This window comes from Phasianus colchicus, chromosome 2, assembly GCF_987193195.1.
Source record: "Phasianus colchicus chromosome 2, bPhaCol1.hap1.1, whole genome shotgun sequence".
Classification (NCBI taxonomy): Eukaryota; Metazoa; Chordata; class Aves; order Galliformes; family Phasianidae; genus Phasianus; species Phasianus colchicus.
The window spans coordinates 105485631-105511448 of record NC_143437.1 but is presented as its reverse complement, the minus strand read 5'-3'; the positions used below and the strand labels follow the sequence as shown (position 1 = coordinate 105511448).

The following is a 25818-nucleotide window of genomic DNA, read 5'->3' as shown; positions in this document are numbered from 1 at the left end:
TGTATCAAAAAAGCAGGCTTCCTTCCTGCTTTGGAGTGAAGCGGGTCCCTTCCCAGGGCGATGGGGACAGAGCTGCATGTTTTGCCCAAGTTCCTTCAGCACAGCATGGCAGAAGCAGATCTCTGGGACAGAGTCCTGCAGGATTTGCCTGCTGAGCAGAGCATGAGGTCTTGGTGGTCCTACAAGGGTGAATTTAGAGGAAGGGAGCAAAAGACTGAAGCACCTAGAGCATTCCAACAGTGGTGTTAACATTGTGCACACCTAACCTGGACTCACCTTCTCAGAGGGTTTCTTCCATCCCTGCTGCTGCTCTCTGCCACTCTGCAGTCACTTGTGTAACCTTGCTGCCAGCCTCGCTGCCTCCAGAAGTTGTTGCTGCACATGATGCAGCCCTGGGGGAGCAGAGGGGGGAAGCAGATCTGACTGCTGCCCCTGCACTCCTCCAGCAGTGTTTGGGATAACTCCAACAACGTGGCTGCAGAGAGGAGAGCCTGCTGATCTGCTCTGCTGCTCTGGGATGCAAAGCAGGATGGAAACTGCTGGAAAAAATGAGGCTGTTGCAAGAAAAGCAGCTGTTGGTGCTGTCAGTGCTCATCCCAAAATGAAAAATAGTTGAAATCGGAGTTGGACAGCACTTAAGTCCAGATTTTAGAGAGTGATGTAAGCCCTGCTGCACTGAGCATCACTGGGGTCTCCTTTGCGTCTCCTTTTTGCTATAAATCTGAACAGGAAGGTACTTGGTATTTATGTGACATTTAGCCCCGATTTTGCTTCTGGATTGCACAAAGGCTTGGGTAACAATACAAACTTGCATAAATGACGTGTTGTTGTTTTTCTTCTGTGACTTGGGCTGATTCAAACCGGAGTTTCCATTTATCATCCACCACGCATTGGCTGGGAAGCAGAGGGCACACGCACACAAAGGACCAACGTGGGCAGCCCTGCAGCTTCTGCCACCCTGTATGAGAGGCTTGTATGGCCTCTCATTGCAGCCACGTGGTTGGTGCCTCGGGTCTGGGTTTTGTGCATAAAGACATGGATGCAGACACTCCAGGTGTACATGCCAACGTTTGTGAGCAGCCCTGTAATGAACCAGTTGGTGTGTTTGGGGAAAACAGCTGGTGGAAGGAGAGATTTGAATTTCTATTGGTTTTTTTTTTTAATGAGGATGAAAAACAAAGCAGTTGGAATATTTGGAGTTCTTCAGGTGGGCTTGAAATACCTCGTCTGAGTTGTTTGCAAGGGAGGCTGATGCCCCCTCCCTGGAGGTGTTCAAGGCCAGGTTGGATGGGGCCCTGGGCAGCCTGGGCTGGTATGAAATGTGGAGGTTGGTGGCCCTGCCTGTGGTGGGGGGTTGGAGCTTCATGATCCTTGAGGTCCCATCCAACCCTGGCCATTCTGTGATTCTGTGATTCCGAGGCATGCAGTCATCCTTTTAAAAGGACTTTCTACATGTGTGTGTCTTGTGGTGGGGGGGGAGAAACTCATGGGATGACAGAATGGTTTGGGTTGGAAGGAGACCTGTAAGATCATGAAGTTCCAACCCCCTGCTGTAGGCAGGGACACCTCCCTCTAGCTCAGATTGCTCACAGCCCCATCCAGCCTGGCCTTCAATGTATCCACGGAGGGGCATCCACAGCCTCGCAGGGCAACCTGTTCAGAGTCTCACCACCCTCACAGTAAAGAATTTCTTCCTGATATCCAGTCTGAATCTGCCCTCTTCCAGTCTAAAGCCATTTCCTCTCATCCTGTCACTACCTTCCCTTACAAAAAGCCCCTCCCCAGCTTTTCTGTAGGCTCCTTCAGGTCCTGGAAGGCCGCTATAAGGTCCCCCCAGAGCCTTAGCTTCTCCAGGCTGCAGAGTCTCAGCTCTCTCAGCCTGTTCTTGTAGGGAAGGTGCTCCAGCCCTCTGATCATCCTCAGCTCAGCTGGTGCAGAATCACGAGCCATAGAGACCTACATTGAGCATAGTTTCCGGCTGCCCATCTTATCTCACACGCAGGCATCTGTCTCCTAAATAGCTCTATCTTTCACTGGCTCATTGTGCTGCTGGAATGGGGTTGGGCTTCTTTATGTCCAGGGTCTTGGCAAGAGACAAATGGAGAGGGAATGAGTAGCAGCCAAGCTTAGGTCTATACTGGGCATCCAACTCAGGGCTCCACAGCCAAGGGATCCACATCAAGGCCAGCCTTGGTGGCAGCATTCCCTTCTCCTCAGCCCTGAGGACACAGCGAGGTCATCCTGAGCACTTGGAGACAAAGCTGAGGTCAAGCAGGGAGGGCACTGAGCTGTCCTGTCTGCAGGTTTGGGTATTTTGGTGTCCCATGGCAGTGTGGTTCCTACACTGATCCTAGTGGGTTATCCAGAAGGATGGGGGATGCTGCTGAGGCTCTGTTGGTGAGAACTGAGCTTTTCCAGCCATTAACAAATATGAAAGCAAAGCACACATCGTGCTGTTTGGACAAAGCAACGTGAGAAGTCTGTTCTTGATAACACTGACATGCAGATTTCTCTTAGAAGCTTTTGTTGGGTTGTCATTTCAAACGGTAACGTTTGCTGAGGTGCTTCTGCTTGTTCCTATTATTTTGTTTCTTAAGTCAGGCACTTTAATGTCTTCGTGTGTAGCTATGATCACGTATCATCTCTTGAGTCAGCTATGGGAATCATCTTCTTGGGTCCCTCACTAACAGGAAGACATCAAGGCCATGCAGTGCATCCAGGGAAAGGCAGTGAAGCTGTGAGGGGTCTGGAGCACAGATGTTATGGGCAGTGGCTTAAGGAATGGGATGGCTTAGTTTGGAGGAGAGGAGGCTCGGGGGAGACCTTATTGCTCTCTGCAGCTCCTGAAAGGAGGTTGTGGTGAGGTGGGGGTCGGCCTCTGCTCCTGGTAACAGTAATAGGATGAGAGGTGATGGCCTCAAGCTGTGCCAGGAGAGGTTCAGGTTGAGTATTAGGAAACGTTTATTCTCAGAAGGAGCAGTGCTGCAGTGGCACAGCAGTGCAGGGAGGTGGTGGGGTCACCATCCATGGAGGTGTTCCAGAGCCATGGGGATGTGGCACTGAGGGACACAGTGGGCATGGTGGGGTGGGTTGGGGTTGGACTTGGGGATCCTAGAGGTCCTTTTCAACCTGAATGACTCTATGGTTCTCAGCAGCCCTCTCCCACAGAATGCTCAGTAGAACCTCCAGGACAAGGAGGCTTAGCAGGGAGTGCTGAGCCTACACACCAAGTTGATGGTAATTATCCAGAAGCATTGCAGTGCTCCAGAAATGAATGTGGAGAGGTCACGTGGGAGGCAGCATCTGCTAAAGGCACTGGTGGAGCTGCTGGGCTCCTGCCTGAGGCAGCAGCAATGGGGACAACAGCATGGAGTGCATTGAGCACCTTCTTGATTTTAAAATGAAGCAGAAGGAGAAGTGGAGTTGTCATGTTTTTGTCTTTTTCCCCATGATTGGCTTTATTTTCATTCTTAGCTTGCTTCCTGGTTGTTCTGGTGAACAATCTGAGAGCAACTTGAAAAGTAAACCCTGGGAAATTTGGGCAAGTGGCCGAAGCTGCTGGGCAATCATTTACTGGTTGACCTCCTGCAAGTCCTTCAGCGCTGCTCCCTGGCTCTGGAAGGACAGTTGGATTCTTACCAGTTTACCTTCAGGTTTGGGGTTTGGTTTTGTTTTCCTTTGCCCTCAGCTTGCAGTGCTGTCACTCTGCATGCCACGGGGCACGGAGATGCTGGGATGCAGCTGCGTTGGGAGCCCACATGGTACACCAGCCCTGCCCCACCAGTGTGCCAGCTAATTAAGACAGACAACAGATGGCTACGACAAACAGATGTGGGTGAGCACCAGGTAACAAGGAGATGATTGCAATTAGTGTAATAAGCAGCACATCGCTTACCTCGTGCCTGTTGTATTTTAGCTGAGGTGGGTTTTAAAGAGAGCTTGGGAAAATAACAGAGTGGCGTTGTGGATTTCCAGAGGTCTCCTCAGGCGTCAAATATTGATTTCCCACAGCTGGATTATTCGTTTTTGGAGCGCTAAGGCAGAGCCCTTTCCTACATTTTCCCATTCATTTGTAAAGCAAATTGGCTGCTGGAATTATCCCCGGGCTAAGGGGGAATGGCTGCTGTGGGTCTGTGAGTTGCAAACACAATATAGATGATCAGCGTGTTAAAATTCACAATATCTCAGCCTTCCGGACCGTCGCCTCTTTAAGGATGATGCTCAGTCTTCTTGATTTTTATACCCCTTCCCCTTCTTTTCCTGTTCTCTAGGTGTCAGACACATAAACAACGAGCACTTGTTGAACTTGGAGCTGACATTCAGCAGGCTTGTGCTCTCCACCTTGAGGAACTCACTTTGTTGTGTATATTTGTGTTTGTTGCTGTGTGCAGAATTACCTTCTGCTCCGTGGTTCCATTTCATTGACTACAGGGCTTGTGATAGCTTTCCAAAGCAAAATCATAGAATCATAGAACCATAGAATGGCCTGGGTTGAAAAGGACCACAATGCTCATCCAGTTCCAACCCCCTGCTATGTGCAGGTCGCCAACCAGCAGACCAGGCTGCCCAGAGCCACATCCAGCCTGGCCTTGAATGCCTGCAGGGATGGGGCATCCACAGCCTCCTTGGGCAACCTGTTCCAGTGCCTCACCACCCTCTGGATGAAAAACTTCCTCCTAATATCCAGCCTAAAACTCCCGTGTCTCACTTTAAAACCATTCCCCCTTGTCCTATCACTATCCACCCTAATAAACAGCTCTTAATATTTCTTGTGGGTAGAAGAACAAGCAATGGAGAAGCCTGAATTGGGAGAGTGAAGCTCATCACCTCTGTAGGGTGGATACGAAGGACTTTCTAAGTGTTCAGAATTAAAATGAGGAGAAGGAGAGGCACAGCGAGAGATGCTGGAAGGACGTGGGGCCATCATCCCATCAGCTCTGCTCCTCTGTAATGCAAACAGCCCTGCAGAACCTTCCTGGCAGGGCTTTGGACACGAGTGTGCCCTCTGCTCACAGGCTGAACCAGCAGGTGGGTGTGGGCACACTCGTGTGTTTGCTGGGGAATTGAGACCGTGGGCTTTCGCTCCACCGCATCCCCGAGCTGACAGCTTTTATTAGCCTGCTGCCTCAGCAGAGCTGTGATAATAAAGATTTCTGCACATCCCACTTAGCTGGGGGGAGGCAAAGCAAGCAGCAGCCCTGCAGGCACTGAGGGCACAGGACCACGGACGCTGTGTCTGTACGTGGGGATGTTGGAGCGTGATGCTCTGCCCTCAGCCTGATGCACTCCCAGTTGTTGGAGGGCTGGGAATATAAATCCTCATCCATCAGCTCCCTCCTACATAGCCCTGATGACTGCAGGCATAAAGGGCCCATGTGGCGTTGCTGAAAGCCTCCCAGTGACCTTCAGCGCGTTTTGTTGAGCCTTAAGTCAAAATGCTGGAGTCTTTGAGTTTGGATTGAGTTAACTGGATTCAGGTTATGAGTTTCATCTCTCCTTGCCTGGATCCCTGCATGGAAATGGGGGCTGCTCGATCCCCCCTGTAGTGAGGATCCAGGGAATGCAGGGTGGCATCGCTGGGGGCTTCAAGCACTGCACTGACTTAATCACCAGAGTAATAATTATTATAATGAGAGAAGGGCTGGTCACTTGGTGTCAGGAGGGGATGTTCAGGCTGGGATGGGCAAGCGAAGAGAAGACAAATCCTACTGATGACATTTCCTGTTGAAGTGATCTGCGACAGCAAGGTGAACTCACCACCAGCACAAACAGCCACGCTTCCTCCAGGAAGAAAAAACAACTCAGATCTCCTGCTGCTGGCTTTTATTTCCACCTTCCTCCCAGCTTTGCTCACCTTCTGCCAAAAACCCAGGCTCTTTCACATTCAAACTGCTCTTTGCAGGTAGGGATCGATGTCCCAGAGCCAAAGGCTCCATCTGGCAGCATCTCCAAGGGAGGCAGGAGGAGACGGGCAGGGAAATTGGGGTAAGGTAGCAAGAAAAGAGGATTTAGTTGCAAGGCAGACGTGTCTGCTGGACTGGTGACATATGGTGACATGGTGGACACGGGGATTTCTTTTCCAACCCCCAAAGAGCGTTGCAAAAAACAGATGTGACATTTGTTTTTGACAACTTCAGCAGCCGAAAAAGCAGCGTTTAATCAGGCTGTAAGTCTCTATCCCTTATCATTACTGTTGCTGGGGGAGGAGGGAAGTCAGAAAAAAAGTTTGAGAAAAGAAACCCCAAAGCCCAAAGGAACACCAGATGCAGTGGGTCAGTGAGTGACTCGCAGCATGGCTGGCACAGCCATTTCTCCTGTGGTCTGCAGGAGTTCTTTTGTTTTTTGCATTAAGGTTAGCAGCTGGTGATGAACTCGTGAGGGCAGCAATAGAGATGTATCCTTGTGACATTCTGAGTATGCTCTTAATTACCTCTAATTGAGACTGTGTGTGCACAGATGGGTTATGTTGTGCTGATAAATGGGTGTAATGTGAGGGACTTTTCCACCATTGCAGTTTCTGTAAAAGCAGCCCACAGGTTGTGCTTCTCTCCTATAGACGTTAGCAGGACTTTGTAAGCAGGGGGTTGGGGTCAAAGGTGGTTTCATCTGCCTGGCTGTGGGCCATAGGGCCATTGGGTATTACCAAAAAGTCATTGCTATACATACAGAAGTACACTTATAGAAGAACTGTGGGGATGTGGTTGCTGGGCATAGTAGGGATGGGTTGGACTTGGGATCTTGGAGGTCTTTTCCTACCTGAATGATTCCATGATTCTGGTGTTAGACCAAGAGAGACAGCCATGGAGCAATTGCTTTACAGGGTAGGTTTGCATCCAGGAGAGCTCATAGAAAGCTTGGAAACTACTGCCCTGCTCCTCCCAGGTGAACTAATTAGCTTGTTTTCATCACCGCCTCCATGCTCCTCAGCTGTTTCTGTTTGCTTTCCTAAGCGAGCAGAATATTAACATTTTTACAAGAAGTTGGTGTTTAGAAACCAGGTTTGCTGTGAAAATGCCCCACTGCGGTCTCACTGGGAGCACAACCCTTGCCCTTGTCCAGCAAGGCTCAGCTCGCCTATTTTTAGAGCAGATTACATTTTTGGCTTGTTCATCCTGGCAACTTTTGCTATTAAATAAACTAGTTTTACAATAAAAAGAAACATTGAACTTATTACATCAAGGGCTTAACGCAAGCCAAGGATTTCAGCTGAGGCTTCAACGTTGTCCTCAATTCACCTCGCTGGGGCATCTGGTGGCTCTGGCCGTGGTCTCGCAGCAGAGCATCCTGGTTGGGTGGTCGCCTTTACCTGCCCCATCCTTGGTCCTTCAGAACATTTGTTATTTTCATTTGGCTGCTGATAATGTGGGATCAGAACCTGGAATTGCGGCGTGAGTTAATAGGACCCATTGTTGCAGTGGGAGGACGTTACATTTTTAATGTCAGTATTGGGTTTTCTTGACCTGAGTGTGGAGATGGATCCTTGGGGTGGTCCAGAGCATTCCTGTTGCAGCAGGCATCTCTTGAATTGGCTGAATAAAATGAGTTGGCATTCTGAGCTGTGGAATAGTCTTGTTTTATAGCCATCAGTCGGTGCTTTAGTGCTTGTTAAAATTCCAGCTTTTAGAGAGCAATGTAAGAAACGAAGGGAACTGAGTTTAATAACTCAGTCCTTTCACTCCCTACCCACACAACAAAGTTCTTGTCTGGGGTCCCATGACGTTGTTCCCCAGGCATTGTGTCTTCTCACATTGCTAAAGATGCGAAAATAAATGAAGCATTTGGAGGGTAGCAGTATCTGGTATTGAATTATTGCAGATAATCACTGAACAACTCTAGGAAAGGAGGTGAAGCAATGTGCACAGCCTGATTCCTTCGTAGAGCAGCAGTGTCCCTTGGTTTGATGTCTTCTGGGAGTTTTAAACCTGTAGGAGACAGATTTAATTCCATCTGGGCTTGGCTGTGTTCTTGGCTCTTTGGCAAAATCCCTTCAACACAGCTCAAGGTGAAGATACAGAGAAAAAAAAAAAAAAAAAAAAAAAGCCTTAATTGACTTCCTTGCCCTTGTTGTGCTTATGTAGTATTTCATTCAGTTAAATAAAAACAGATAGTTCATAATTAATGAATGAGCATGTGGGTGGTGAGGCACTGAGGCGGGCTGATGATGTGGGTGCTGCAGTGCCTAAAGGCCAGGCTGGATGGGGCTTTGGGCAGCCTGGTCTATGGGAGGTGTCCCTGCCTGTGGCATGGAATGGAGATTTAAGGTCCCTTCTAACCCAGAACAACTCTGGGATTGTATGAAATGAAATGCTAGCAAACAAAACACTGAAGTGAACCCTTATAAGGCGAAGCAGATCTGGGGGGGACGTAGGAAAGAGCTCAGGCTGTGATGTAATGGAGATGACGTTTATGGTGAGGGCTTGCTTGGCCAAATGGTGACCGAAGGACACCAAAAGGAAGGTAATGTGATCAGTCCTTGTTTTCTCTCCACACCTTTTCCTCCACAAACGAGGCATCAGTTCAACAAGAATGACGTGCGTTGGGTCGGTCACCTCCTGCGGGTGGCTTGGTTCGTGTTTCCTGGCACTGTCATATAGAAAACCTCCCTTGGCTGCAGAACCCTCATCCTGACCTCGTGTCTCTTCATTTCCAGGTGCAAAGTAGGTCAACATGAGTGGCCTTGGGGACAGCTCGACAGACCCCGCCAACCCCGACTCCCGGAAGAGGAAGGGCTCTCCCTGCGACACGGCCCAGAGGTACGTTGTGCCGCGCCACGTCCAGCCCTGCCCCGGCTACTTTGTCATTCCGACGGCGTCGTTCGATCCCGTCTGCTCGAGCAGATGGAGCCTGGTTTCAGCCACTTGTAAACGTTCACACTTCCCACCAGAACTTCGCTTTGCTTTTATCGGTGGCTGCGGTGGAAGATGGAGCACGATGGAAACGCGGCTCCCCATCTGCTCCGCTTGTTGTTAGGTGGCAAACGATGATTAGAGGCTTGTTATCCAAGTTAACGTATTGATTTTATAAATTGAGAGCGCTCGATCGAGTGGAGGAGCTTTGAGAAAGTTTTGCAGGGTGAATTTGGAGCAGTTAGTTCTGTAAAGGGCAACAGTGGGGTCTGCAGGTCATCCCCAGCCTTCCTCCTCTTCCAGATTCCCAAGAAATGCATCTTTCATCATATTCAGAAACTTTGCTGGAGGCCCCTCTTGCTTCTGTCTGAAATATTTTCACTTGCTTGCTAGTGCAGAGCGCTTTAAAACTCAGCTCACTGCAACATTTTGCACCTTTCACTTAGGACTGAGCCTTCACGTGGCCAACTGGTTTCAGATTAACACGTCTTCGATCTCCCGTTCACAGGCTCTCTGTGAATCCTGTGCATCTTTTCCCATTGCAGTGCTGTCTCTTAGTAAGGATGGATTTCCAGCTCTGCAGCCTGGAACGCAGCTTTGCACAGAATATTGATGTGCTGAGCAAACTCTGCATGTATTTTCTGTCAATTACAGCTCATGCATGGCACAGTAGACAATAAGTGCAAAGGATACAGTGTTCCAGTAGCATAAGGGAGAGAGATATTAAGTGGTTGCTTGAGGATTTCTGTTTATTGCAGCTCTTGGTTGTCACAGGACCTCATTCACCCTCTCACAAAGGTTATGTAGTTCATGGCTTATCCGTGCCATTAAATGAGGAATAATCTCAGGACACAGTTTGATAGCACTTGTGCTGGGTAGCTCCCTTGCTCCTAATAAATACTTCACTGATCACATGAGATAGCTTCCCTTTCTGGCTGAGTCATTTCACACCTGTGTGAGTCAGAGCTCTGCAGCTCCTCATCCTCACCCCGGGATGAAGGCTCTATGCCTTGTGCCCATGCAGTTCAGCCAGGGGATCTCCTGGGTTTGGCTTTCTAACCACTGAGCACCCTGAGAACAGACATCAGCAATGTTCCAGCCCTGCAGGGTGAGGAGCAAATCAGTCTAGAAATGGTGAGTGAAGGATTCTCCATCCTTGCCCCAGCGCAGTGATTTTTGACATGGTTCTGATAGTATTTTTAGAGCCTGATGCCATCAGACAGCACACAGCAGGGCTGAAGCCCATGAATAAGGCTGAGGAGTCCTCTCCAAGGCTGCCCTTCCCTCTCTGTAGAGGAGCAGAGCTCTGGCTCCCAGCAAGGAGGGACCTCCCCCTCCCCCAGTCCCACCTACGGCCCCGATCCCATCAGAGCCAAGTGAACTTCCGAATGCCTCTGTTCAAACCGAGAAGGTTTGACTTGCTTTTGATGATACTTCGGTGTCATAAAGAACAGCCCACTGCTGTAATATTCTCATGATGCCTTTATGTAAGGAAAATTGGCCAATTCTCCCTCCTACAATTCGAAAGTTGCCACAGCAACAGCGACATTATGGCTTTTCATGAAATGAGCTCACCCACAACAGAAGGCTTTAAAAAAAAAAAAAGAAAGAAAAGCAATGTTTCCCTGTTTCCCTGCTATTTCTTTTCATTTTGCAAGGCAAGCTAGGGATTCATTTGACCTGAACTCGAAACCTCACTCAGCTCCTGTGAGAAGCATTTGCCTGCCCATTGCCAGGTAGAGCTGGGTGCTGGGTGCCATGACTCACCACCCATTGCTGCAGAACTCCCAGTACCTCCCATGGAAGGTCTTCTCCGTGGTCTTCATGCAGCTTGTGTCCTCCTCTCCCTGCAGCTGGCTTTGTGTCCAGCATTTCTTTCTCTTTCGATGCTGCTGCTCTGCTGAGTGCACGGGCTGCCAGCCACTCTGGGCCCAATGGGAGGAGGAGGCAATGGGCAGCTCAGAGTGCCTCTGCATTTGGGTCTGTCCCTGCAGTGCTACATAAATGCCATCAGATATTTCAGTGCATGAGCTCAAACAGCATCACAGTACTCAAGAGACAGAGCCTGCCTGTCAGGATATTGAGCTAATAACATGTTTGGAGTTAAGGAAGACTAAAGGAACATCCACGTAGCCTACTTGAGGAGCTCCTTGGAGGAGGGATGGTGTTGTCTCACCCCATTTGCTTGGATGGGATTATGCAGAGTTACCAGGGTATGTTCAAGGCCTTGTTGCTGTGCACTTGCTACGTGCCCCTATTGGCAGGGAAACCAAAGCAGACCTCTGTGAAGCATCCAGCTGCCCCCAGAGCTTGTTTTGTGCTGTGGCACAATCTCAGATGGGATGCAGCTTCTCTCTGGAGGTGGGTTTCTGACTCAGGTTGTGTGGCAGTGTTCTCTCACAAAGCTCAATGTCTCTCTGTTGGGACAGTGGGGCTTTGGAGGACCTGCCTTGCTGTCTGGAAACCCTGCTGGATTTTGCTTGCAGAATACTGGCCAGAATCATCCCATCATAGAAACATATCATAGGGTCATAGAATGGCCAAGGTTGGAAGGGACCTCAAGGATCATGAAGCTCCAACCCCCTGCCACATGCAGGGCCACCAACCTCCACATTCAATACCAGCCCAGGCTGCCCAGGGCCCCATCCAGCCTGGCCTTGAACACCTCCAGGGATGGACAGGGCATCCACAGCCTCTCTGGGCAGCTGTTCCAGCACCTCACCATCCTCTTGGTAAAGAATGTACCCCTGACATCCAGCCTAAATCTTCCCTCCCTCAACTTCAAACCATTTCCCCTTGTCCTGCCATTATCTACTCTTGTTAGAAGTTGACTCATACAACAGCTTCTCGGTGTAATTTTGAAGATTTTTCAGGCAGTGCTTTGTAAGATAGTATCTTTCACACAGTGTGTCCTGCAGAGCTTACAAGAAAGATTAGATGGCTTATTGCAAAAAAAAAAAAAACCAAAAATCTGATAAAAGGCATTTGTAGGCAGTATAGAGCCGAGTTGGGCATTTTGAGCTGTCCCCATTTCATCCCGTAGCTGCTGTAAAGGAATCATAAAATGGCCTGGGTTGGAAAAGACCACAGTGATCATCTGGTTTCAACTCTCTGCTATGTGCAGGGTCACCAACCAGCAGACCAGGCTGCCCAGAGCCACATCCAGCCTGGCCTTGAATGCCTGCAGGGATGGGGCATCCACAGCCTCCTTGGGCAACTGGGAAAACGCATCTGTGTCTCTTCCACGTGCACTGTTTTGGTGATTTTGATGCCTTCAGAGTCATGGGCCAAGGAAAATGTCACAGTGTCAAGGACAGATTTAACAATGGCTGTGCTGAAGCAGAAGCCATTCCTAGCAGGGAAAAAAGTTGATCTCATGAATATTTTTCACTTTGCTCTTGTCACCTTTTGGATTCTGATCTTCACTTTGGTGAACTCCAGTGGATGTAATTGGCCTTTAGGTATGAACTTAGGATTTAACATTGTGACAGCTGCAATAATGGCTTTGGTAAAGATATTTTTGAGAAGAAGACTCAAGTCTTGGATGTTGCAGATCTGTGTGGGATGGGAGTGGATGGGAGTATGGGCAGCCATATTAGACATACAGCCATAGAATTGTTTGAGTTGTTAGAGTTAGGGTAGTATGGTTAGGTTGCAGTTGGACTTGATGATCTTTAAGGTCTTTTCTAACCTGAGCAATTCTGTGATTCTTTCTATGATTCTGTGATTCTGTGAGTTGGAAGGGACCCTTAAAGTCCATCTGGTCCCACTCTCCTGCAGTGAACAAGGAAACCCACACCTCCACCAGTGCTCAGAGTCCCATCCAGCCTGACCTTGGCTGTCTGCAGGGATGGGGAACACACCACCTCTCTGGGCAGATCTTCCTTGATGTTCATTTTGACTGTTTTTATATGCATCAATGTAGACAAAAGCCTGAATGAACTCCCCAAAGTTTTGGAGATGTCCACATATAGTCTGGCCATGACTTTAGCCAACACTTGTAGGGCCTTGTTTAAAGTAGATGCGGCTAGACTGAGCAGTGAGAAAAGTCATTAACGTGGCATTTCACTGATGTATTTTCTGTAACAGCAATGAAAAGCGGCGGCGGGAGCAGGAGAACAAATATTTGGAGGAGCTGGCAGAGCTGCTGTCTGCAAACATTGGAGACATCGACACTCTGAGCGTCAAACCAGACAAATGCAAGATCCTGAAGAAGACGGTTGATCAAATCCAGCAGATGAAGAGGTTGGAGCAAGGTAAGGCAGCAACCTCGTCTTGTCTGAAAGCCTGGGAGGAAGAGGCTCCTCCCAGTGTGTTGTAGACAATAAATTGCAGCGAATAATCATGGCTTAGAAGCTGTTCATTTGCTGTTGTTGTCCTTCTCCTGTTTTATGAAAGGCTTAATATGAGAAAGTGCTTTTCACTGAGCTCTGGTTGGAGATGCCCTCTTCGTGTTGCTGACTGTGAAGTGGCACCTTCCTCACTGGTTGTGTTTCGGCCTGAAGTTGTTCCTTAGATGAGAATGAGAATAAACAGAAGTGCTTTTGAAGCTTTCAGGATCAGGCCCATTAAGCACTTATCAGCAATGCTGCTATTAGCTGTGTACAGAAAACCCGTTTTATAGCCAGATAAGATGAAGGGCGTGCTGTGCAAGATTTCGTGAAGAACCATTTACCCTTGTCAGATCTGTTTTCCTGCCAACAAAATAGATTAGAGGGGCATTAATCCACCTAGTGCTGCTGGACACGGGCACTGCAAAGAGAAGAGATGCACGGAAGGCCATATAAAGGTTAAAATTCACCTCGATGTGTGAACTTGGAGACCGAAATACGCAGGTCCAAAGGGCTTGAGGAAAAGAGGCGAGGTGTGTTAAGGTGTATACATGTCAGGGAGCAGGGTTTGTCCTGGTTCTTGCAGCCTTGACATCGTTCTCTGAGGCCATCTGCAGCCCGCCCCATGGGGTGGCCACAGTGGTACATGAATACGACGTCCTTTTTGCACAAGGTGAACAGCACTCAGCTCATATTAGCTCTAAGAGAGCACCATCAGTCAGGTGGGGCCTCTGCCAAAGCTCCTGCTGCACACTCTGGGCACGGTGGTGTGCCTGGTACCAGCTGCTAAAATTATCCAAAGCCCTGCAGCCCAGACCTGGGTGTGCATGCACAGCCACTCGCTCCATCATTTAGACACTTTGCTCTTACTGTAGGCCTCTGAGCTGCATAAACCAGGAGGAAGAGATGTTTGCAAAGCATTAGGCTTATATTGTTTGGGCTTCCTGAATAAACAAGGGAACAGCTTTTACAGAATCATGGAATCATTCAGGTTGGAAAAGACCTCTAAGAGCCCAAAGTCCAACCCCAACCCACCCCACCATGCTCACTGCCCACTGTCCCTCAATGCCACATCCCCACAGTTCTGGTGCACCTCCAGGACCCCACCACCTCCCTGGGCAGCTGTGCCTCTCTTTCTGAGAATAGATTTTTCCTGATATCCAACTGGAAATTCACGTTGGGGCTGAACACTGAGAGGAGTTTGGTAGTGGGTAAGGACTCAGTGGTTCCTGCTTGCTGCCACTTCACCTTTCATTAGTTTTCTTGACATTGCACAGCAGGGCTGAACATTAACTAGGACAAGCACTACTTAAAAATATTGTTCCTTGAGCTTTGCTCTGTATTGCAGGCTTATCTAGCACTACATGAAATTACCAAAGAAGAAAAACTTCACCTGTATTTGTTCTTCGCAATTTATTGCAGGAATGTTTTACATGGGGAGGTAGGAGAAATATTGCTAAATGGAAGGACATTTGTCCTGTGGTCAAAGACAGCACATGGCAGCACTCCCTGCGAAGCTGTGGCAGTAAGTTAGGAAGCCCACTCATGGGTGTTATTTCACATCCAAGAAAACCTGGAGTTTGGGGTTGCAGTGATGTGACACAATGCTCTCCAGGCACCCCAACACATGATGTTGACTCACAGAATTATGAACGTTGGAAAAGACCTCTAAGATCACCAAGTCCAACCCCAACCCACCCCACCATGCCCACTGCCCACGTCCCTCAGTGCCACATCCCCACGGTTCTGAAACACCTCCAGGTTTGGTGACCCCACCACCTTCCTGGGCTGCTGTGCCACTGCATCACCACTCTATAAGAAAAGAAATGTGTCCTAATACCCAACCTGAACCTCCCCTGGCACAACTTGAGGCTGTTACTTCTCCTCCTAACTCAGCCTCTTGTCCTTACTCAGCCAACAGCCAGCAAAACCCATTGGCACAACCTTGTAACAGAGCAGCAGAGGGGCTTCCAATGAAAAAACAACCAACGTTCTCTTATTCATTTATCTTAGAAAAGGTCTGTGAGAGGTGTGGGTGCCCACAGCAGGGAGGTGGCAGTGCCACGGGAGCAGGGATGCTGCTGGTGGCTCAGCCTGCAGCAGCTCACAGACAGCTTGCATGCGTGCACTGAGCCCGCGCTCCCATCCCCCTGCCTGCCGGGCTGCTATTTAAAGTACGAAGCAAATGCTTTTAGAAAAGATTCCTAGGTTTGGCCCCCTTCCAATGTTAGTAATGTACAGTTGGCAGAACAAGCCGTTTGCGGCTGTGGCAGCAACCTGAAATTCTTCTGCCAAGACAGCAATAAAGGCAGAGGAGAAAGGGGCCAGGCAGTTAATTTTTTCAGCGTTCATCTGTCCCACAGAAGTTTTTGGGTTTTGAGTTTTTTGGATGAAAAGAAGTTGCCCAAGCAGCGTGCAGCTTAGCAAAGAGAACACAGCTTTGAGCATCCAAGGCCAGGCTGGATGGGGTTTGGGCAGCCTGGGCTGGTGGAAGGTGTCCCTTCCCATAGCAGGGATTGGGGCTGGGGGGTCTTCAAGGTCCTTTCCAACCCAAACTGCTCTGGATTCCATAAATATGACGAGCAGTATTGAAACCAGTGCTGGATCAGGTGTGGCTCTGCAGCATGCAACCCTATGGGAAGGGGAAGGCTTTGGCATGTGGTGTTACTCCACATGCATTGGTCTCTGGTTTGCACAGCTCTACCCAAACCTGTATGCCTAAGAGCAGTGTCCCAGTGCTCCTGAGCCACTGCCCTGAGGAGCTGCTCCATGCCCACCACCCTCTGGGGCAGAACTTTTTCCCTCGGTAGAAGAAAAGTTCTGTCCCACCATCTCTGCACATCAGATGGCAACGTAGGAAGATGAGGCTGAAGTTGAAACCTTCAGATTTCTGCATGAGCTGGGCTAACTGGAGGGGCTCTCTGAGCTGATGTTTCTATGGGGGTCCCTCTGGGGCTCTCCAGCAGCTCTGAGCTCCCCATCACACCACATGCCCTCCTTTCAGATACCAAACCCAGGCAGCCCTCAGCACGTTGGTGGTGTGTCACAGCTACAGCGTCCTGTTTTAAATCCCACCATTTCTGCTTTCCTTACTGAAGGAAAATCCTTCATGTGATTCTAGGCAGAAATAAGGCATCTCGACTGTAGAGAGGAGGCTACAAAAGTGAGCAGAGATGCTGAAAATGCAGCTTTGACATGCAGAATGCTTTTTGTTTGATTTATTTTCTTTAAAATAACATAGTATATGATGGCTGCTGTACCATCACTATGGAGTTCAGAGCCTACACAGTGGTGTGGGTGTGAGCAGCTGCTTGGTGCTGTGGCTCTGTTGGAGCAGGGCAAGTGGTGGACTCTGTGGGGCTCCTGGAGTCTGCTGCAGTGCCTTCCAGAGCTCATTTGCTCTATTCAAGACTCCCCACTCCTGATTTTCAGTGTCAGCCTCAGTATATACTCCTGCTTGCCCCACTTCACTTTTTACAGCACGTCTGTATCCTTGGTGTTTACAACCTTCACATATTTGCTGATTAGCTCCCATGCCCTCCCCTTGCCACGGTGCTGCACGCAGAGGCAGCTGATGCCATCTTCCCAACCTGGCACCCAGCCTGATAGCTTCCCTTCCCACATTCTCCCCACTGACTCAATACTAGGATGGCAGCAAGTTTTCCCAACCCAAGCTTTGGGGATGGAGTGGGGTCACCCCTCCCTCAAGTTTTAGCATCCAAAGTCTCTGTAAGTGATGTGATGGCACATCAGCTGCAGGAGTTTTATCTCCTTATTCCCCAGAAGGATTTCTAATTAAATAGGAAGACAGAATCATAGAACTTTTTGAGTTGGAAGGGACCTTTGATGGCCATGTGGTCCAATCCGCCTGCAGTGAACAGGGACACCCAGAGCTCCATCAGAGCCCCTTCCAACCTGACCTTGGGTGTCTGCAGGGATGGGTGGCCCAACACCTCTCTGGGCAACCTGTGCCGGTGCCTCACCAAATTCTTCTGGTCTGGGAGCAGATAACCTTGGGATCGTGGGTAGGAGTGGATGACACGCAAAGATCCGATGGAGATGGGAACCATGAGACCCATGCTCTGGGTAGAGGGGTGATGTCTTCTCCCTTGCAGCCCTGCCTGCCTTGGCAGTGTCCTTCCAAGATTAAACCACCACATCTTTTTCCCCGGAGCCCTCTACGTTGAGAGAGTGCTTAATTTCCTTCCAAAGCAGGAGTGTAAATGTAGCGCTGTGATAGAACAAATCAAACAGTATTGAACTTTTCATTATGCTGCCTCCAACCCCAGGGAACCACTGAGGATTGCCCTTGAAACACCTCCACGTGGTCACAGCTCGGCCACCACGGGCATCCCAGGGCCCCTTCCATGTCCTTCCTGCTCCTGCAGGGCTGCATTATGTTCTCTCACTGCCGAAACTGATGCATAGAGCTGTTGGAGACCTGGCTGAGGAGCAGCTCCCATCCCCGCCAGGATGCCTGGGGTCTGCTGTTTGCTTTCTAGTCCTGCGAGGTCCAAAAGCCCCAGCAGATTTGCTCTGCTCTTGCCAAAATGAATGGATTTGTTCCCGTGATTCACACAGCTTGACTTTTCCAATGATGGCACCTGAGCTGCAATGGCCAGGGAGCTGCAGGACTGACTCCAGACCCACCGAGAGCTGGTTGAGCTGCTGAATTTATCTCTATGCGTGGACGAGGGGAAAAACCAGATCTCTAATTAATGCAGTTTTATTCCCTAATAATGGTACAGAGTACTGACCTGATTTCAGGACATTTTAAAGGGCAGTAGGTTAAGAGTAAGCTTCCTTTTCTGCACTTTGCCGCGTTAACTTGCAAAGACGATGGCCTTTAATTTTGAAGTCGAATTACTTTGGACAGAGAGAGGCAGAAGGCTGTTTCTCCAGCCTTTAGTTAATGATTTTCAGAGGGGCTGAGGGTAACAGCACTTCTCTCTCTTCTCTGACTGCACAACACCTCCACAATTTGTTTCCCCAACCAAAACAAAACCACAGAGGAGGTGCGTCCTCCTGACATCTCTTTATGAGGGTATTCCTGAAGTGTGGCCGTGTTCAAAGGCACCAGGAAACATCAACCAAAAAAGAAGACAGCCCTGTGTTTATGACCACCTTTCGTTTGTAAGGTAACTTACTTGGGGAAGTAATTTTCCTTTTGGGTAAATAGAGTGAGTTAATTAAGCAAAGTATATGAAATAGTTATTGACTTTGGCTGCTCTGTTGCATACGATCATTGGGCTGTCAGTGGCTTTCCTTTAATTAAGTTTCCCTGCTGTCTTGTCATATGCTGAGATTTTGAGTCTTTGGCCATGGATTTATTTTATTATATACATATAGAGCTTCTGGCACGGAAATGTCCTGTGTCCTCAGGGGAACATATAGAATCCTCCTCAGTATGAATACTGAGTTTCTTCTTGGGTTTGGAAATGCTGACATATGGTGAGCTCTAAAAACAAAAAGGCCTTGGTTTCGTGTTTAGCAGTGGCCAGAAAATGATGAACTGATGGCTTGCAAAGTGGTTTCTCCCCCAGCCTGTGATGTTGGAGAGGAGACCCTGTCGTTGGGCCCTGAGTCAAGAGCCCCTTCTTGTCCTAGCAGCCACTGGTGGCTGAGTGATGGGGAACATTAATGAAGACCATAAAATAGATACCAAGAAGAAATTCTTTACTGTGAGGGTGGTGAGGCACTGGAACAAGTTGCCCAGCAAGGTTATGGGTGCCCTTCCCTGGAAGCACTCAAGGCCAGGTTGGATGGGGCTGTGAGCAACCTGGGCTAGAGAGAGGTGTCCCTGCCTATAGCAGGGGTTTGGAACTGGATGATCTTAAAGGTCCCTTCCAACCCAAACCATTCTGTGATTCTAGTGATTATATATGATGGAATGAATCCCATGTAACCACAAAGCAAGTAATTGCGTGCAGCAGGTGGAGCCAGTTGCAGAGATGAGGTCTCTTGGAGAGCTTTACCCAAAGCAGAGGAACCAGTGTAGAGCAATTAAAGGCTCTCTGCTCCCTTCCTCTGGGCAGGATCTGGTGCTTTTCATTCAAGCTTTTCACAGTTTCCATTTGGTTTGGGAAAAGTAAGGAATTCCTGCTAGGTTATTATCTTGGGGGCTGTGGATGAGATCTGTCAGACTTCCCTGCAGCATGCATTTCTGGGCTCTGAGGTAGGTCACAGGGGACTTTAGGTTGGAAGGGACTCTGGAGGGCCCATCAGAACACTTTACTCAGACACACTGCTCGTCTTTTGGACACTGGAACAGGAGGTGGTGGAGTCACCATCCTTGGGTGTGTTGAAGAAGCATGGAGATGTGGCAGTTGGGGACATGGGTCCCCAAGAATCACAGAATCGTAGGGGTTGGAAGGGACCTCCAGAGATCATCGAGTCCAACCCCCCTGCCAAAGCAGGATCCCTACACCAGGATGTGGCACTTGCTCTTGTGCAGATGGGGAGGGAGGCCCTGGTGACTCTGGTTGCACCAAAAGCTAAAAGGAGAAGTTACAACGTGAAATTAAACTGCAGAGGAGTCTCGTATCCAAAAAAAGTTTGACGGGGTGAGGCTGGGAGGAGGTGCAGTGTGGCACATTCCAATGCAAGAAGAAAGAAGTTACCCAAACAGAAGTTTTTGTGTGCTGACTCAACACGAGGTCCTTCAGTGAACCCAAAAGAGGACAATTCCGCGCAGTGGAAGAGCAATATTTGCCTAGTCAGATAAGAGATGAAAACCCTGTTAGTTGGAAAATCATTAAACTGGAGGCTCGTGTAACAGCCCAAGCTCAGAGCATTGCAGCTGAAAGGCCAATGATGTCCCACAAGCTAAAGCTTAGCTCTCATGTTTGAGGTTTTGCTGAAGAGCAAAAGCAAGCAGCAGGCTGGCATCTGAGAAGCAACGCGAGTGTAAATGTCTCCTGGAAATGGAGTAAACGAAAACCGCTGTAAGGGGTTTACATTAATTAAAGGATTTTTAATTAATTAATTAAAACCACATTAAGGTTTGTGTCAAGTCTAAAATGAGACGGCGATCTCTTCAGGCTACAACTGTCAGCCTGGTTCTGGAGTCCCCTCTTTAAATGCATCGACTTTATCGGAGCTACCCTGATTTTGTTTGCTTGGAGGGAGGTCAGAAAACGAGAGCTTTGCTTTTGTCCTCAGGCAGTGTTCTGCAGACTCTGGGTTCCTCCCCAGGCTCAGAAAGGACCTCTTTGGCCACGGTGCTGATGATGGGTGTTGGCAGGTGCTGGACAGAAAATCTCTTTCCTGTTCCCGAATCTGGTGGTTGTTTTAGCCCTGCAGGAGTGGCTTCTTTCCCAAACCACTGCAGGAAAAGTCATGCAATTAGAAGGAGCATCTCTCACTGCTTTCATCCCATCTCAGGGGCCAATTTTTCACCATACATTAGAGGGCTACAGAGAAAGATAAACAAGCAAACCCTGGAGGCCAAATTAGACACCAGCAGGGAGGGGGAATTCCTCGTTGGCTTCGTTAGGTGCCCACTGGAAGCCCTGAAGTGTGAGGCTGATCCAAAGCAAACAGAGTACAAACAGATCCAGTCCTTTCAGCTGTGTAATATGGGCTTCCAGGAATTCGTTTGTGATAATGAAGAGAATCCTACTGCTAATTGGTGGGGGCAGTGGGGAGTGGGTGTTCCTGATGCTCTCCATCCAATTTGAAAATCACCGACCTTCCCCCGTTGTGTGATTTGCAAACACCTGCTCATTTTTGGTGGAGATGAGTTAGTGATCATTTCTCTACTTGCGTTGAGTCGCCCTTTAGTTTAGCTTGTTCTTCCTTCTCTTTGGCAATTCTTCCCTAATGTATTTGTAGGAAGTTGTCACGCTTCTTCTCCACCGTCGCTCAACCAGTCCATACACACCAGGCTCTCCTAGGCTCCTTGTGTCAAATAGCTATGCCTTGCCTTTCATTACCCTAGGAAGTCTTTTCTGTACTTCTACCAATTTAACTTCATTTTTCTTCATTTAGTTAGCCCAGACCATCACTATTTCTATTACTGGGTCTTATGAATAACATCAGGTTGTTGCTGGGAATGGCCGCTGTCATCTCCTATCACCTCCATTAAGCTGTCCCCAGCTTTTAGCCTAAACTCCTGCTCTGAAGTTGTCAATTTCACGATCTTCAAGAAGTGGAAAGTGGATGAAATTAGCACAGTTCATCGGTGCAGTTGGGTAATCTTTCTACCATTTGGGCAGATCAGCCCACCCTTGTGTTGGTTTCTCTCCCTGTGGACAAGTCAACCCACTCTTGTGCTGATGGGTGTTTTTTCCCTGTGTGACTAACAAACTTCAGGTGCTGGAGGAACACCAGTGGAGCGTTCCTTGTCCTGATGAAACATTTTGTTCTCAAAACTGTGGAGTTTGTTGGGATTCTGTGCTACACCCTGGTGCTGCTAAACGTCTTTGTGAGTGCAGAAAGAAGTGCAAAGTAATTGCACGTGCAGGGGGGTACCTGCAGAAGGGCTGGCTGGTGTCCTGGGAGATGGTACTTCTCAAGGAAACCTGGCACACAACATGAACTCCTGGTGAAAGACAAGGTGGGCATCTCCTGGGAGACACTGCACGTGCATGGACCTGGTGGGACAGTGCTGGGGCTCAGCATGGTGTCTGCACTGGGGAAAAGAAGATTGCAAAGCCCAGGGAAGGGGAGAGGAGAGCTGCAAGGGTGAATCAGGGGCTGCAGGAAATGTCTTGCAGCTTGGAAAGTTGAAGAGCTCTGTTGAGTGTATCCAGAGGAGTGGGAGCAGGCTGATGACACTGCATAAGCACTGACAAGAGTGGAAAATGCTGGCGACTGGAGAGGTTTTTAAATCCAGCATAACAAAGAATGACTCAAAGCTGAAGCCAGACAAAAACAAATTAGGAATAGGGCCCAGATTTATAACTCCGAGTGATTACTTTGGGAAGGAGCTGCCAGGGGAAGTGGTGGATTGTGCAGGTTGGAGCCAAACAGAAGTTGAGGGCTCGTTGTGGTAGAAGTGGGTGAACTCAGCGATGCTCAGGAAGTCACATCGGCCAATGGAGTGATCTCTCCTGGCCTTAAAGTCTGTAAATCTTAACATTTTGAGGTTTCATTTCCTGTGTCCTCTCAGCTGTAAACAAGCACGGTGTAATTCACAGCAGAGGCTGCGCCTTGCTTTGCAGGCAGAACCAACAAGTGAATGTAATGCAGTGCAGCAGTTGTTACACGGGATGCTGGGGTGGGTTTTTTTTTTTCCAGGAAAACTGATGTTCTTCCATTGCTCTCTTCTTCATTGTGGGACAGGCACGCTTTTCTCTAAGCAAGATGACTCAGGGGTGAATAAAACGCAGCATTTTTATCAGGGCAGCTAATTGCACCTCGCACACAATATGGGAAGGGTTCCTGGGAACCCATTGGGAATTTCACGCCCTCTCTTGTGGTTTGTTTCAATGTGAACTGCAAAATGGGTTCCATCTCTGCCTACACCCTCCACAGGCACTCGTGAAGTCAGTCGCTCTGTATCCACTAGGATCTGTTTTATATCAGGGATTGATTTCAGATACAAACTCCCCCAGGTCAGTGCTACATAATTCTCTGCCTGTGCAGTAATGCCAGGGAGCATCCCCTGGACGTGTGTATTTTATGGAGCTGTACCACCTACAAAGCATGTCAATAAAATTCTCATCCCTCTTCTGACAGTTTTAATCTAGCTGGCAGCTTAAATATAGAACAAGGGGAAGGGGAGGCTGCTAAGAATTGCACAGACCTCTCCAAACATTGCCTTTATTTTAACAAGTGAACATTTGGTTATTACATCCTCAAGCTTTTAAACATCTCACACTGTCAAGAACTAATAAATCCTTTAGCACCTAGCTGTAAGTGGAGGCTCTGATAGGATGTAACAGGCGTGCAGATCATGCAGAGAGTCATAAACCACCTGTAGAAATCACTCCTCCTCTTGCCTTCTGCTGTGCTGGATTAGCTTTTTCTTTTTCCCCTTTTTTTTACTCCTTCTTGACTCTCAGATTTAAGAGTGGCAGAAAACGAAGGGGAAAAAAAAAGAATTCCCTTCTGCTGAAGGTCCTTTATCCTGGATCACTGCAGCCTTCTTAGGCTATAGGCTATAGGCTATAGGCTCTCCCTATGAGCTGGCATCCTTTTGGGTGTAGGAGGAGAACGCAATGGAGGCATCTCATTGAAATGTGTCCTATGTGCAGAGGGGGCTCTGTGGCCCTGGAGCATCTTGGCACTGCCTGTTCCCATTCTGGGCCCTTTGGAGAGCCCAGGTGCCTGTCAGTGTGAGCATTGCCCTGCGTGGCAATTAATATGATAAGCCACTTCTCAACGGGGAAAATAATCCTTGGGTTGAGTATGGGGGGGTTGGCTGTGGAATCCTTCTGCTTTCATTTTGACTTTTCCCCCGAAGAAACTTTTACAGACTTTAATCCTCTCAGTGCTCCCGTGAGCAAAAGAAATAAAGCGAGATTTGTATAAGGAGACAAAAGCTTTTCTTAGGACAAGCAACGTGGTTGGACAAAGCAAGCAAACTCATGGGGACACGAGGGTGTAAGAGCCTGAAGGGCTGTCACCTCTCTTAGCAAAACGGTAGAATTTGTCCCCCGGTGCCCAGCAAGAAGCTGCTGAGCTCCTTGCCCAGTGCTTCCCTGGAGTTGTACAAATTCCTTCTGGGGCATTTTGTAGCACTTAGAGACAAAACCAGAGCCTTGGGGATGAGCTGGGGGCTCGGAGCCCAGCCAAGCCAACGATGCTGTTCAGAAGGTTTTAAGTGGTAGTTGTCACCCATCCTTCTGTGCTTCGTATTCAGAAAGGCAGCTTCCCTCCCTCGTTCCAAGATGTGTATTCATTAATTAATTAAGCTGCCAGTCTCAGCTAACCACCTTTTAAATCATTAAGTCCATATTACAGGGAACAGTGCTGATGAGTGTTGGAGTGGTAGATCGAGTTCCCCAGGCTGATATTTGCACTGGCTTTGGTGCAGCTGCTAAGGCTGGATTATATCTTACATGCATGGATTATGTCATATGAGAGGATGGAATAGTTTGGGTCATCCCAAAGTATCAGGCACTGGCACAGGTTGCCCAGAGTGGTGCTGGTGGATGCCCAGTCCCTGCAGACAGCCAAGGTCAGGCTGGATGGGGCTCTGAGCACTGATGGAGCTGTGGTGTCCCTGTTCAGTGCAGGGACTGGGACCAGATGGCCTCGAAGGGTCCCTTCCAACTCAAACCATTCTATGAAAGTTAATTTTGGAAGTGAGGTCCAGAGAAGAGCAGAGCTGGGACAGGAGTGAGAGCAGCATGGGAAGCGTCAGGTTTTGCATTGCCTGCACGCCTTGGCAGCTGTCTCCTTGCCTGTGCAGTTAACATATTTGACGTGCCCATGCAACTTGAGCATAAAGCAGATTTAGCAGTTGACATGAGTGAATTTTTAATAGTAACTTTGCATGGATTCGAGCATGCACAACACTGGAGCGTCAAGATACTGGCTATGAGTGTGATAGCAGAGGAGAGATGGTCTGATTCTTTGCAAACTTAATTAAATCAGGTCATTAAAGCCATGTTGCAATGCATTTTCTGCCTGCAGGAGAGGAACAAAGGCTATGCCAGGGCTGAATTAGAGCTGAAGAAGAGCTACACGTTTCCCTTCCTCATCTTTGCAGTTTTGACCGTGCACAGTTGACACAGCTTTTGAATGAATTAAGTCCTTCAAATTGAGATGAAAGTTTTTTGGTTTTTTTTTTTCACCCTCTGTTCCTCCCCCCGGTAAGATGGAGATGTTCTACCTGCTTGATCTCAGAGCTGAGTGTAAAAAAGTCTCAGCTCCTCGTGCCTGTTAGCTCCTGTCAGCGTTCAGCGCTCATTAATTTTGCATTCACTCAGCACCGTATAATTTTTCCTGACATTGTTCAGACAACCAGCCTATTTTACTTAAGACATCTCTACACCATTAGTGTTTAACTCTAAAAGGTGTGAAGGCAGAAGGAAACATCCTTCTCCTTCTGTTCTAGCGGCAGCGTGCTTCGCTCTGCTCTTTTTGCTGTTAAATGAGGGTTTGAACAAAGGCAGAACTGTCAACTTTTCCTTACAAACTGTGCCAAGGAAAGTGATGTTTGATGACTGCTAAGATCATCTAGTCCAACCGTCCACCCATGCCTGTGACTGCTCTGGGCCATGTCACAAGATGTGCTCTTGAGGGTCCACGTGGAGCCCCACAAAGGAGAACCACTGAACCCTACGCCATTGGTGAGTCATAGAATCACAGGATGGTTTGGGTTGGAAGGGACCTTTAAGCTCATGTAGTTCCAACCCTCTGCTGTAGGCAGGGACACCTCCCTCTAGCCCAGGTTGCCCACAGCCCCATCCAGCCTGGCCTTGAATACATCCATGGAGGGGCATCCACAGCCTCGCAGGGCAACCTGTTCAGTGTCTCAGCACCCTCACAGTAAAGAATTTCTTCCTGATATCCAGTCTGAATCTGCCCTCTTCCAGTTTAAAGCCATTTCCCCTCATCCTGTTGCTACATGCCCTTACAAAAAGCACCATGGTGGCTGAAGGCAGCACTGATTTCAGCTCCAGTCCTAGCGATCCTGTGCTGTGAAACCCTATGAGTGCTTGCACGGCGTGTTGGGGCATCTCAGCTCA

General features: G+C 48.7%; 1 protein-coding gene across 8 annotated transcripts in view; it reads left to right on the top strand.

The window, feature by feature from the left end:
• Positions 1–25818, top strand: part of NCOA1 (nuclear receptor coactivator 1) — a 155623-nt gene that overhangs the window by 90935 nt on the left and 38870 nt on the right. For all 8 annotated transcript variants that reach the window (XM_031603863.2, XM_031603862.2, XM_090136546.1 and 5 more), the window contains 2 exons: positions 8651–8753; positions 12936–13102. In XM_031603863.2, coding sequence (XP_031459723.1) covers positions 8668–8753; positions 12936–13102 — 253 coding nt within the window. In that variant the 5' untranslated portion in view covers positions 8651–8667. The remainder of the gene's footprint in view (positions 1–8650; positions 8754–12935; positions 13103–25818) is intronic.